Genomic DNA, 12,541 nt, shown 5'->3' with positions numbered 1-12,541 from the left:
AAATAATTTTATCCAATGATTTGGTAAAGAAAACATTTTTACCTGTAAATAATCCAGAAAATCCATTTTTAGCAACAATATTCTTCATTATAACCCAGGTTGACATATTTAAAGGCATAGAAACTAAATGTTAAAGAAATAATATTATAAATTACAACCTAATTTCTAATACAGATAACATACATAAAATAGTATCTATGCCCTCTAGGTTATATTATTTCATTATAACAACAGACTGTTTACCTAAAGAGCTATTTTAAATCTTCATTTTAATAGATTCAGTTAAAAGGAAAAATAGAAAAAGGCTATCAGTTTAAAGGTATATAGGAATAGATATAATCAAGTAGGAATAGACAGAATACTTTTTCTAAATTGATAGTGTTTTGTTTCTTATGCTTGGTGGTGAGTTTTCTTTATACCTTTGTGCATGTCTTAAAATCTCTCATATTAGGGAATAGGATATGGCTCAAGCAATTGAGTGCCTGCCTATCACTTGGGAGGTCCCAGGTTTGCTTCCTGGTGTCTCCTAAAGATGAGTGAGACAACGAGCTGACATGACAAGCAAGCACAGTGAGCTGATGCAACAATATGATGCAATGAGATGATGCAACAAAGAGACACAATGAGGAAACACAATGAGAGACACAACAAGCAGAAGCAGAGGTGGCTCAAGCCATTGGGTGCCTCCCTCCCACACGGGAGGTTCCAGGTTCGGTTCCTGGTGCCTCCCAAAAAATAGAAGAGCACAAAACAGATACAGAGAGCAGGCAGCAAGAGTAAACAACAGGGGCGAGGGGAAGGAAATAAATCTTTAAAAAAAAATCTCTCACAATAAAAATTTTAAAAGGTGTATAGAAAACTTCATAGGGTACCTAATGTCAAACAAAATCCTGATAATCATTTTTCAAGTAAATTTTTATTGTTCACATTAAAAAAATTTTTTTCCTTAAAGGTTCTGGGAAAAATAGCTCATTCTCCCCAGTGGGGTCCTACTTTATTATAATTTCGAAATAAATTAGGTTGGTCTTGTACCCTTCAAAAAGTAGAGTAATGGGAAGCGGATGTGGCTCAAGCAGTTGGGCACCCACCTACCACATGTGAGGTCCTGGGTTCAGTTCCTAGTGCCTCCTAAAGAAGATGAGCAAGGCAGTGAGCTGCTGTGATGGGCTGCCACAATGAGATGACACAACAAGGAGACACAACAAGGAAACACAGTAAGAGACACAACAAGTAGGGAGCGGAGATGGCTCAAACCATTGGGCACCTCCCTCCCACATGGGAGGTCCCAGGTTCGGTTTCCACAGCCTCCTAAAAAAGAAGACAAGCAGACAGAGAGAGCAGACAGCAAGCACAAACAATGGGGGGGAGGGTGGGCAGAATAAATAAAATGAAAAAAAGATATCAATGAAGTTCAAATATTAAACCTTTTGAATGAACTATTACACAAAGTTCACCTATGTTCATATTATACATTGATTCTAAGCATCTGGCTTAGCCACACACTCCCACATGTTAATAAGTATAAAAAAAAAAGTCTGCCAAGAACAACATGTGAAAAATATGACAGCTGATAGGCTAAAGATTTCAAAGTCTTAGACTGAGACCCTGCCAGCTGCCAGCTGTCTGGTGGATAAACAAACCTATATTACCCTATTATGATGCAGCTCTCAGAAGTTACTAAAAAATAATCAATGTTTACATTGATGACAACCCTGAGTTATTATACAAGATGGAAGTTCATGCTACTAATCATGTCTGTGGGGGAAAAAAGGAAAGATTATAGAAAGACATCCTTCAAAAATGGCTTTTTAGAATTTTGCCACTTAAGAGTATGGTTACTTCCATTTACTTCATATTTACTATTTCACTAAAATCTGGAAACTGGCAAAAGTAAAGAGCTCAAGTAGCAGATATTTCTGATCTTGTAGAATTCAACCCCAAATTGGTCTTTAATAGCAGGATGAAATTAATGTGAAAGAGAATAGACAGAGACTATCAACAGAATGTAAGCTATGGCAAAGTTCTAGTGGACCTCAAAAGTATATCCTGCCTAGGGTTCCAATATTAAAGAGCTATTCCTACAGGTAAAAAACAGCTTCTTACATTGTAAGGAAACACTTTTATCATGAAATATTTCAAGCATACAAAAAAGTATGGAAAATAATAAACATACAGTTACTGATTACTCACATTTATTAGATTAAATGTTAACTGAAGCTCCCTGTATATACCTCCTCAATTGTATTCCTTCTCTCTAGGGTTAATCTCTTATTTTCCTTTTTATCTTCTTCCATGCACATATTCAAACTTTTACTACATCTGAACATATCCATACTCAATATAGCCTCCTGTTTTTTCGTTCTTAAACTTTTTATAAATGATACCACACTGTACATTTACTCCTGCAATGTGCTTTTAAGATTCGTGTTTTGGTAAGTGTACATATAGTTCATTCATTTTTACTGCTGTATGCTATTGCATTATATGGATTACCACAATTTATACATTTTCCTGTCAAGGGAAATTTAGGTGGTTTCCAATTTTTCCCTATAATTAAGAATCCTGGAATCAATATGCTTGTACATGTGCAAAAGTCTCTCTAGGTACATATCCAGGAGTAGAACTGCTGGTCAGAGCACACTTCTTGGTACTGCCAAATTGTTATCCAAAGCAGTTCTGTCTTTATGACTCACCAGCATGGCATGAGAGTTCCCACTGTTCCACATCCTCCCCAACAATCCAATGTATATAAAATGTCCTCTCACTACTGTTCTAGTAGTCATTTACCTCATTACTACCAAGATTGAGCACTTTTTCAAAGGTTTTTTAATGATTCTTTTACATTTGTTCAAAGTGTTTGAAAGTATAGAATATGTTTAATGGGAAAAAAAGTCTAACCTTTGGAAAACAAGTGGCTCTGAGTCAAGTTTAAAAAGCTAAAACCAGAAATTACATTTTTAAAATTAAATGAAAATATACATTCATAAATGAGGTAAAATTTACCTCTGTTATAGTGTTTGACACTTACCACATCCTAATGTACTTCTGTAAGCAGCCTCTCCTCCAAAAGATTATGAGCTCTTTGAGGGTTTGGATACTGTCTTACTTATCTGTATATCCCAGTATGGTACCTGACATAGAGTAGGCACTCAACCAGTAGTTGACTAAAGGATGAAAGATGGGAGAAATGGACTAAGTGGGTTGATATAGAGATCATACTCTTATAAGGAACTGACCATCATTCTACATGCAACACTTTCCATTTTCTTTTTTTTTTTTTGCTTAGAAATAAGAGATTTGGTTGAGCTGAGCTGTGGAATGGAGGAAGCCAGTTTTAAATGGAGCTCATTTATTTCCTTGGAGGGGATAAATAATGTACAATACAAGGAATGAGAGTTCCACTCACCACCCACTAGGATAGCTATTATTTTTTAAATGGAATATAAGAAGTGTTGGTGAGGATATGGAGGAACTGGAACCATTGTGCACTGCTGGTGGGAATGTAAAATGATGCAGGCTCTTTGGAAAATAGTTTCTCAAAAAATTAAACACAGAATTACCATATGACCTGACAATTCCACTCCTAGGGATAGACACCAAAGAACTGAAAGCAGACTCAAACAGATATATGTATCCTGATGTTCATAACAGCATTATTTACCATATCCAAAGGTGGAGATAACCCAAGTGTGGTAATCAATAGATGAAAGGATACATAAGATGTGGTATGTACATACAATGGAATATTATTCAGCTGTAGAAAGGAATGAAGTTCTCATACATGCTACAACAGAGATGAAAATTGAAAAATTTATGCTAAGTAAAATAAGTCTGATCCAAAGTGATAAATATTTTCTACTTATATGAAATATCTAGAATAAGAAAATTCACAGAGACAGAAATTAGATTGGTGGTTACCAGGGACTAGGGGTGGAAGAAATGGGGAAGTTATTACATAATGTATACAGTTTCTGATCTGGGTGATGAAAAAGGTTTGATAATGGTTGGTCTTGATGGTAGCGCAACATTGTAAATATAATCAATACCACTGAGTTATATACTTTAAATGGCAAATTTTATGTTTTATATATCTACACTCAAAAAAAACCAAGACTAACAATAGGCTATTTATCACTCAAGTTAGAAAGTACAGTTTACAGTAGGAATATATTTTGCCAAACCTTTAAACAAATTGCTCAAGGCTGAAGAAGAGAGGCAGGTAAAAATGAACAATTTTAAGCATGAAAAATTAAGACCCAAGGCTTGTTTTAGGTTTTTCCTTTGGGTTTAATTAGAAACACTTGTTAGAAAAAGCAGTGATTAGTAAGAGTTAAACCACAATCACTTATGGAACATTTTCATAATACACAGGTTGGAGCCCTACATTGGATCCACTAAATGGGAGTCTACAGGGGTGTTTCCCAGCTATCAGTCTACTTAAGAAGCACCCCTGGTGACTTCAATGTTTACTTACCTGGGGAAGTGGCTCTCAAACTTTCCTGGGCATCAGATTCCACCCAAAAAGGGTTCCTTCCACCTTATTCCTCATCACTACCAAAACCACTACCACCTTCCCACCACAATCATTGTTTATGAGAATATTCCTACTACAGAACACATTCATTTAACAGAGAAAATAGGAATTCTAATGAGATGGAAGGAAGAAGGAAAAATAGTTTTAAATGATCAAGGGAAGAGAGATAAGGGCTAGTCAGCTAGAAGGCTCATGCCTAAAACAGGGAATTGGGAGAACCATGTTGATAAACTTTGATTATACTCTAGTTTTTAGCTAGCTTTTAATATCAAAGGAATCTGGTATTAAGAATAAAGGTTGCTACCAATATTCATCTGATTCATTTGCATCTGTAATAAGCATTCATCTATAATAAACACCAAATGTTTCTTTCAACATTATAAAACTTTTCATTTTTTATGCAAAATATCATTCTGGTAGGTTAAAATAACCTACTTACAATATAATAGACTTATTACAAGCTTTACATCAACACAATTCTGCAATGGAAAATTTTCCATGGGTATGCTGCCCTTTCTAAAGAGAAAAAATGGTGACAGAGGAATCTAATTGAAGAAAGTAAGAATTATAGATTACAAAGAAGTAAAAAGAGATGGAATGATAGGTAGGAAAAAACTCACTAAAAGAAAGCAAGCTAAAAAACAAACAGAAAAAAATAAAATGTATACACATTCTAAAAAAATTAAAAAACACCAAGAGAACAATATTTCCCAGTAATTTCCCCTCCTTCATTCTACTTTGTCTAGATTTTTTCATTGGTTTATTTTAAAGAATACCTAAAAGGAGAAGAGAAATGAAAATCTGAGGTAGATATGAAAGCAAACTGTAAGAAAAAAATAGTAAAACAATTTGGCTTTCGAATGACAGATAATTTAATTTTCAGCATTGCAAGTTTAAGTTTTAACTGATGGCAGGCAAGATACATCAGACTTAAACGTTTCTTAAAATTTGTGTTTGGGTTTAGAGAATTTTCTTCCCTAGGTATTCTATTCTAACAGTACATTAGTTTCATTCAAATAAATTAAGAATAAGGCAGCAGAGGCTAAAACAAAACAAAATTTTTTTTCCTATTTTAGGAATTTCTAATATAATATGTAGAAGAAGAAAACAGAAAACTTTTCAGAGCATCTTAAAAATGTTTTAAATTAAACTTACTTTTATGACTTTCATATATCCAAAGTTGTGTCTGCTTCTGTGTTTTTACCACATCAAATGGTAAAGTTGCAACAGCTGCAATCTATCAGAGTAATATTGATTAATTTAAATCTATCATTAAATTTCTCTAAAATATTTTTTCATTCTTCTAATCAGCACATTATTTAATATGGATACTAATGAAAATCATAATTAAATTAAAACTTAAAAGAAAGCCAGATATATTTAAAGAGAAACTTTTACTAAAGAAAATAGATACAAGTCTTATGTATTCCTTACAACATTACAAAGCAGGTAAACAAAACTCAGAAAAGTACCATTTCTCTCCAAATGTCACCCAGCTACTATTTGTGCTAAACCAGAATCCTAACTAGATTTCTCTGATCCCCAAAGCACTGCTCACAATTTCATTATTACTTTACTATACACGAAGGTATACACATGTTTTAAAATAGAAAATCTCAAGAATCTAGCAAGCATTTAAATTTTTCTAGCCAGAATTTTACAAAACAGAATAAAAAATGAAATTTGGTAAATAAATAAAATGGAGTTTTAGCATTTAGTTTGTATAACTTTGTATAAAATCGTGTTTCAATATTTTTGTTAAATATAATTATAAGAATGACCTAATCACATTTTTTAAAACTTTTCTCAAAATGAATCAACTTAACAGTTATTTCCAGTAATGCTTTAGTTAGGCATTGGAGGTGTTTTAAAAGAATAAATAACTAAATGCCTTTAAGGATGTTTTTGCAATATTTGATATTACAGTCAGGCAAAGTAAAACTTGGTTTCTATTTTTGCTTCCCAACTCACATTGGCCAATACATTCATAAAATGCACCTTAAAAATCAATTATATTTCATTTCAAACCCCACCCTCCCACAACTTGTTCATTTAAGTTCTTAAAATCAAATCAGTTTCAAAGATCTCAGGCAAGAGGAAATCAATTATTGCTTCTCCATATTCAAAATCCACAATGTAGTTGCAAAACATAGTTACAATGTTAAATGAGCCTCTTTTGGCACTTTGTAAATTGATGTGGTTTAAGCTACTATTCAACTTCCTGATAGTTTGCACAATATATTGATGTGCTCTTTTGCTGCAGACAGAAATCTTTATTTGAAAACTGTCAAAGGGCAGCAGCATTCTCTAGATCATGCACTTAAAAAAATCATTAAAAAATAAATTTTCTATCTTAAGCAGGAGTAAAATGGAGAACTTTCCTTCATATTACTGGAAAGCTGCACAACCTTCTAACACCATTATAATCCAATTTTTTTTCACCTATTCAAAAATACTAATAGCTTTTTTTATTTGCTAAATGGGCTTATAATTCACTAGACTTACTGTGGTGGTTTGAGATTATTTATGAATCCCCAAATGAGAGATGTTTGTAAACTGGCCCATTCCTCTGGGTGTGATAGCCTTCGGTTGTATTAGATTCAGATGAGATGTCTTTGTTTAAATTATATTAAAGATTAGGGCTTTGATTTGACCACACCAATAGGGCGTGGCTAGAATTGAATCCCCACTCCCTTGGTGGGCTGATAGAAATAGACAAGAAGACACACAGGAAGAGAGTGAGCTCCACAGACATGAAAGAGAAGAGAGCTGAGTCATATGCCAGACTGATACAGGAGCCTTGAGAGACAAACCCTATGCCTGCCTACAGCTGAGATCAGAAGAAGCTGGGCCCATGGAGCCTTAACAGGAAGAAGGAAGGAGAGACCTGCAGAGCTCACTTACCATTTTGCTTTAACACATGGCAACAGTCTTTGGTGAGAAAGCAGCCTTGAGCTGAACTCTTTAGGGCCTTGTAACTGTAAGCTTTTACCCCAAATAAATACCCTTTATAAAAGCCAATAGATTTCTGGTACTTTGTTTCAGCACCCCTTTGGTAGACTAATACACTTAATCTGATGATCTCAGATCCGAAAATATTTATATCTAAGTTTTAAACTCAACGGTAGTGGCTTCTCATATCACAGGTTTTCCAATATGATTATCCCAGTATTTTTCTGCAGGTCTCCATCACTTTTTTTACTCTGCCCCTTTTACCCTTGTTATGCTCTTTCAATGTCTGTGTTTCACTGTCAGTTATCACAAATTTATTTTGAAAATACGTGGGTATAAGAAAATTCTTTATGGCCAACGTCATGGTGATATAAATCTGTTTAAAGAAAGTCCCCTACATGACTTTCCATTAAGTGGAAGTGTTAGGAAAAAGTAGATTCTCTACTATCCCAAAATGGTTATTTGAGAATTCCCCTTTCTGATCATAATTTTTAAAGAAGTACTTAATAACCCAAAATGGTTTCAAAGAAAGAGGAGTTAGCATCTAAGAATGAAACTGCTTCTATTCAAGCTAATTACAGATATGGTATGTTATCCCATGAAATATTACCTGTCCAGATCTACAGGCACTTAATAAACTAATGTATTGCAAATGTTTTGTAAATAATAAAACACTATTTAAAGCATTATCATTGTCACAATTGTAAAAATCTAATAATATCCAATTTTTTCAGAAAAATATGTATTTGCTATATATAGTATATACAATATATATTAAAACAAAAATAAAAGTACATTTTAAAATAGTTTAATACCTAATAACTGATTTCCTTATATAAGGATAGTTAATGCTTAGAAATTCTTAAGGTAGTGCAGCCCAAAGGTGCTATCTGATATACTTGAAATACCATAAAATATTTTATACTTTTAAAAAATAATACAAATACTATTATTCTTAAATATTAACAACAAAAGAATAAACTTACAGAACCAGACAATGCTCCTGAAGTAAAGTTAATCATAAATGTTGGTTCATATAAACTGTATTTCTCACACAACAACTTCTTTAAAACTTCGTAGTTATACCAGTACATTGCTATAAAAATAGAGAATGAGATGAATACATATTTAGAAATGAAATGTGGACTTTAGAGAAAAGGTCTATGAGGTAATACATTAAAGGAAAAGAAAAAATCTAACCATGACACACCTTGCTTTCTGCTCAAACAGATACTAATTGAGCTTTAAAAAAAAAAAAAGCCAAATCCTCAAAAACATTCATGCAGTGTTTTAAGCAAAAAACTATATATCAGTGAAGTAGGACTTCAATTCCAAAAGTTGACAAGGAAGGTAAGAGAAAGGAAAAGTATACGCCAAACACAGTAATGAATGTAGGTATAAAAATCCTAAAAGAATACATAATAACAAGGAAACTTAAGCCAGATATATTTCATAAAAGATCATACAGTATAATTAAATTGGGTTTATCATAGGATTGCAAAGGTGGTTAACATAATAAAACCTTTAAATGTCACACACTCCATTAACAGATTAAATAAGAATATATATTTGATCATCTAAAACGATGGAAAAAGCACTTGATAAAATTCAATATTTTTTCATTAAAAGTAAACAAATTTCTTGGAAAACTAAGTGTGGTAGATTGGTTGTATCCCCCAATGTGGACATGTTGCGGTGTTCTGCATTCTGGTGGGTATGGATGCACTGAAAAGAAGATCATTTCAGGATGTTACTTCGGTTAAGGTGTGGTCCAACTGAAGGGTGGGTTTTAATCCAGATTATGGGAGTCCTTTATAAATAGTGTAAAAGTTAGATGGAAAGAGAAGCCATGTAGAACAGCCAGAACCTGGATGTTTACTGAACATGGAAGAGGAAGTAAAAGATACCACCATGTGCACTGCCATGTGACAGAAAACCCAAGAACCAAGGACCACCAGCAGCCAGCCCTAGAACACTACACTCTTCTGGTGCCTTGCTGATGTCTCAATTTTGGACTTCTCCTAAACTCAAACCTGTAAGCCAACAAATTCCCATTGCTTAGGATATATCCAAAAATGGGCACAAAATTCAATCTACCACACTATTCATTCAATAAAGACTCAAGGATTATACAAGGCATGGGACTTTATAACACACTGAATCACGTGGTGGGAAATGGACTGTGGACAACAGTTCAAATACGACAGTGCTCACTCACGAACTATAACAAATGAACAACACTAATACATGGTGTTAATAATAGGAGGGTATATGGAAAAAATAAACCAAATGTAAGCTGTGGACCACAGTTAGGGGTAATAGTCTGTTGATATTCTTTCAGAATCTGTAACAAAATGTTCCACAACAATGCAAGGTGTTGATGGAGGGGTGATAAATGTGAATTCTGCACATTATGTATGATAGTTTTGTAAGCTCACAATTTCTCTAATAAAAATATATATTTATTTTAAAAATACTCATAAAGATCTGAGAGCCCAACACCAATTTGGGAGTTTGTGGTCAATGGAGCACTTACTTCCACTTAAAGGGGTTTAAAATCTAGTTGATTTTAAAGTAATATATGAATAAGACAAAATTACCCCTGCTTTAGAAGGTATTAGTAAGATAAATCCTACCTGAGAAAGGTACATCTCTAAGAACAGTAGGAGTCCAGCCCTTCCAAAGGGAAATCCAACCATCTTCAGACACTTTCTTGCTGACAAATCGATGCAATTCCTTGTAAGAAAACTTCTTAGACTGCATTTTGGTTCTAATCAATTCTAATGGACTTATTACAGTTACTGCACCAACTAATACAAAAAAAAAAAAAGCCATATACTATGTAAATATGCATACAAAGATTATTCATGCATTTTCAAATAAATTTTAAACTTTTATTCTGAAATGTCTACAAACCTTAAAACCTAATCTCTAATAATTCTAACATAATAGCACAGATTTTTTTCCTTGATAACTTTCATAATGTTACTCTTTGTTTCAACCCTTTCAAGGGCAGTTACAGAAATGTTAGACATCAATTAAGACTCATACAAAAATCTCATTCTACTTAGTGTCCCAATAAACCTCGTTCCCATTGCATAGAGCAATATCCTTTTGAGAGAAGCAAACTGTGAACACCAAAGTCTATAAGGACTCTAGCCTGAATCGTGTACAGTCTCAAATGACACCTTGGGAGTTCAAATGCCTCAGAAGTAATAATGATGTTCTCAAATGTCCAAGATTTGAGAGGGATAGGCTGATTCCATCCCATTCTGATGGCAATCCCCATACCATGTGACTACTGGAGTATAGATTTTAAAAATTAGTCCAAATTGTAATGTAAAATGTATATTACTATTCTCTATAAATTGTAAAATTCTCGGAATATTAGAATTTAAACAATAATAAGTCCTAAGTAAAAACCAAAATGAAACATAGTAGATTTATTACTTACATCTGGCTACAATTCCAGCAACAATTGGTATACGACTTTCATTTTCTCCTAGTTTAGATCTCAGAAAAGCAGTTAATTGATCATAGCAGGTAAAATAAATAACTGTGGCAGGAACTGCCATAACTCTGTTAGAAACATACATACAAAAAGATTTGTTTAAAATTATCAGAAGGTCTTATTCCCTAAATTAATCTATTATTAAATATAAGCTAAAATCCTCATATTTTATAAATCTGAAAACCACAACAAATCATCCCATGAGATCAATTTTACTTTAGAGATTATTAGTGTTTAACTTACTTTACAAAATAGCTAATTAGTAGAGAACTGAAATTTTCTGAAGAAGAGAAAATATAAACATTATGATATAGCTTAATACATGCACGCTTCTCAATGTTTTAATTAAATAAAGGAAAAGCTGAATGAACAGCAAACTCTTCTGAAAAAAAAAAAAGAGAAAGAATGCTTATTTAGGAAGATTTAACAAAGCAGGCCCAGTTGCTCGAGGCATCTATATCTTTGGGAGGGCCTGGTGACACGCCTAACTTTTGGCCAACGTCTGGAAATTTAGCCCTTGGAAGACAGACGTAAGGTTGTTTTGTATGTCACAAGCACTAAACCAACTTCTCTAGGTTGTTTTGGACAAACAAATATGGGGAACACCTGCTTTTTTTCTGGGAATCTGGAGTTTCGGTAATTTTAGTTGGTCACACAAGTAGAATATACTTAGGTGACTAACCATCAATAAAAACCCTGAACTCTAAGACTCAGATGGGCTCCTGAGTCAGAAACAACTTCACATGTTGCCACAGTTCATTGTTGCAAGTTCTGTGCAATTCCATGAAAGAGGACTTTGGAAGGTTATACCTGGTCAACTCCCAAACTCTGCCTGATGAGTCTTTTCCCATTACTGATTCTGCTTTAATAAACCAGAGCCACAAGTACAACTTTGTCTAGTTCCTTTGAGTCCTACTAGCGAATCACCAAATGTATAGATGGTCCTGTAACCCTCAAAATGCTTTAGAAATTTAAAAATTCTAACATTAAAATCACAAGACTTTGTCTAACCATGCTGGTAAGACAAAACAACAAACAGTATGAAAAATAAAAAATTTCAACTTACAATGTAGGGGGAAGACCACTCCACAGGGATTTAATGCCCTCATTTCGAATGATTTTCAAAAAGGCATCCTAAAATTATAATGGGAAAAAATCATCAAAATACATCCCTGAATCTGATATACAAAAAGTATATAGTACTAACTGGCTAGTAATTTGATCTTTTAAGCATTTATTAATAAAATATGAGCTTATCATACTTATGTATGGCCATTCTTGTTTTTTTTTAAAGGAATTTTTCCTCAACTTAAAAACGTTTTAAAATGGAACATTTCTGGGTGATACTTTATGCTACAGAATCAACTCTATATTACTCACCTCTCAATCATTCTACGTAGGGATCGGAAACCAAGCTCTGGAAGATTATTGTAAAACAAAAATGGGAGTAATGGCAGAGGACTGGTCAAACAAAACTCCTACAGACAACAATTATGAGAGCTGAGAAAAATATTATTAAAGCCCACTATCTGAAATCTCTGAAA

The 12,541-nt window shown here is 33.5% G+C and overlaps 1 protein-coding gene across 12 annotated transcripts in view; it reads right to left on the bottom strand.

The window, feature by feature from the left end:
- SLC25A40 (solute carrier family 25 member 40) overlaps positions 1-12,541 on the bottom strand; it is a 104,301-nt gene that overhangs the window by 10,403 nt on the left and 81,357 nt on the right. For 5 of the 12 annotated variants that reach the window (XR_011648829.1, XM_004478086.4, XM_058297062.2 and 2 more), the window contains 6 exons: positions 12,064-12,131; positions 10,941-11,065; positions 10,123-10,296; positions 8,473-8,582; positions 5,690-5,771; positions 43-123 (listed from right to left, as the gene is read on the bottom strand). Coding sequence is in view for 7 of the 12 variants with exons in the window: in XM_004478086.4 (XP_004478143.2) it covers positions 43-123; positions 5,690-5,771; positions 8,473-8,582; positions 10,123-10,296; positions 10,941-11,065; positions 12,064-12,131 (640 nt within the window). In the remaining 5 variants the exon portion in view is untranslated. Of the gene's footprint in view, positions 1-42; positions 124-3,028; positions 3,165-3,695; positions 3,785-5,689; positions 5,772-8,472; positions 8,583-10,122; positions 10,297-10,940; positions 11,066-12,063; positions 12,132-12,541 lie in introns of those variants that run through there. The other 7 variants (XR_011648831.1, XR_011648830.1, XR_011648832.1 and 4 more) reach the window with 3 other exon arrangements.

This window comes from Dasypus novemcinctus, chromosome 5, assembly GCF_030445035.2.
Source record: "Dasypus novemcinctus isolate mDasNov1 chromosome 5, mDasNov1.1.hap2, whole genome shotgun sequence".
Lineage (NCBI taxonomy): Eukaryota > Metazoa > Chordata > Mammalia > Cingulata > Dasypodidae > Dasypus > Dasypus novemcinctus.
This window is presented reverse-complemented; position numbering and strand designations above follow the sequence as displayed.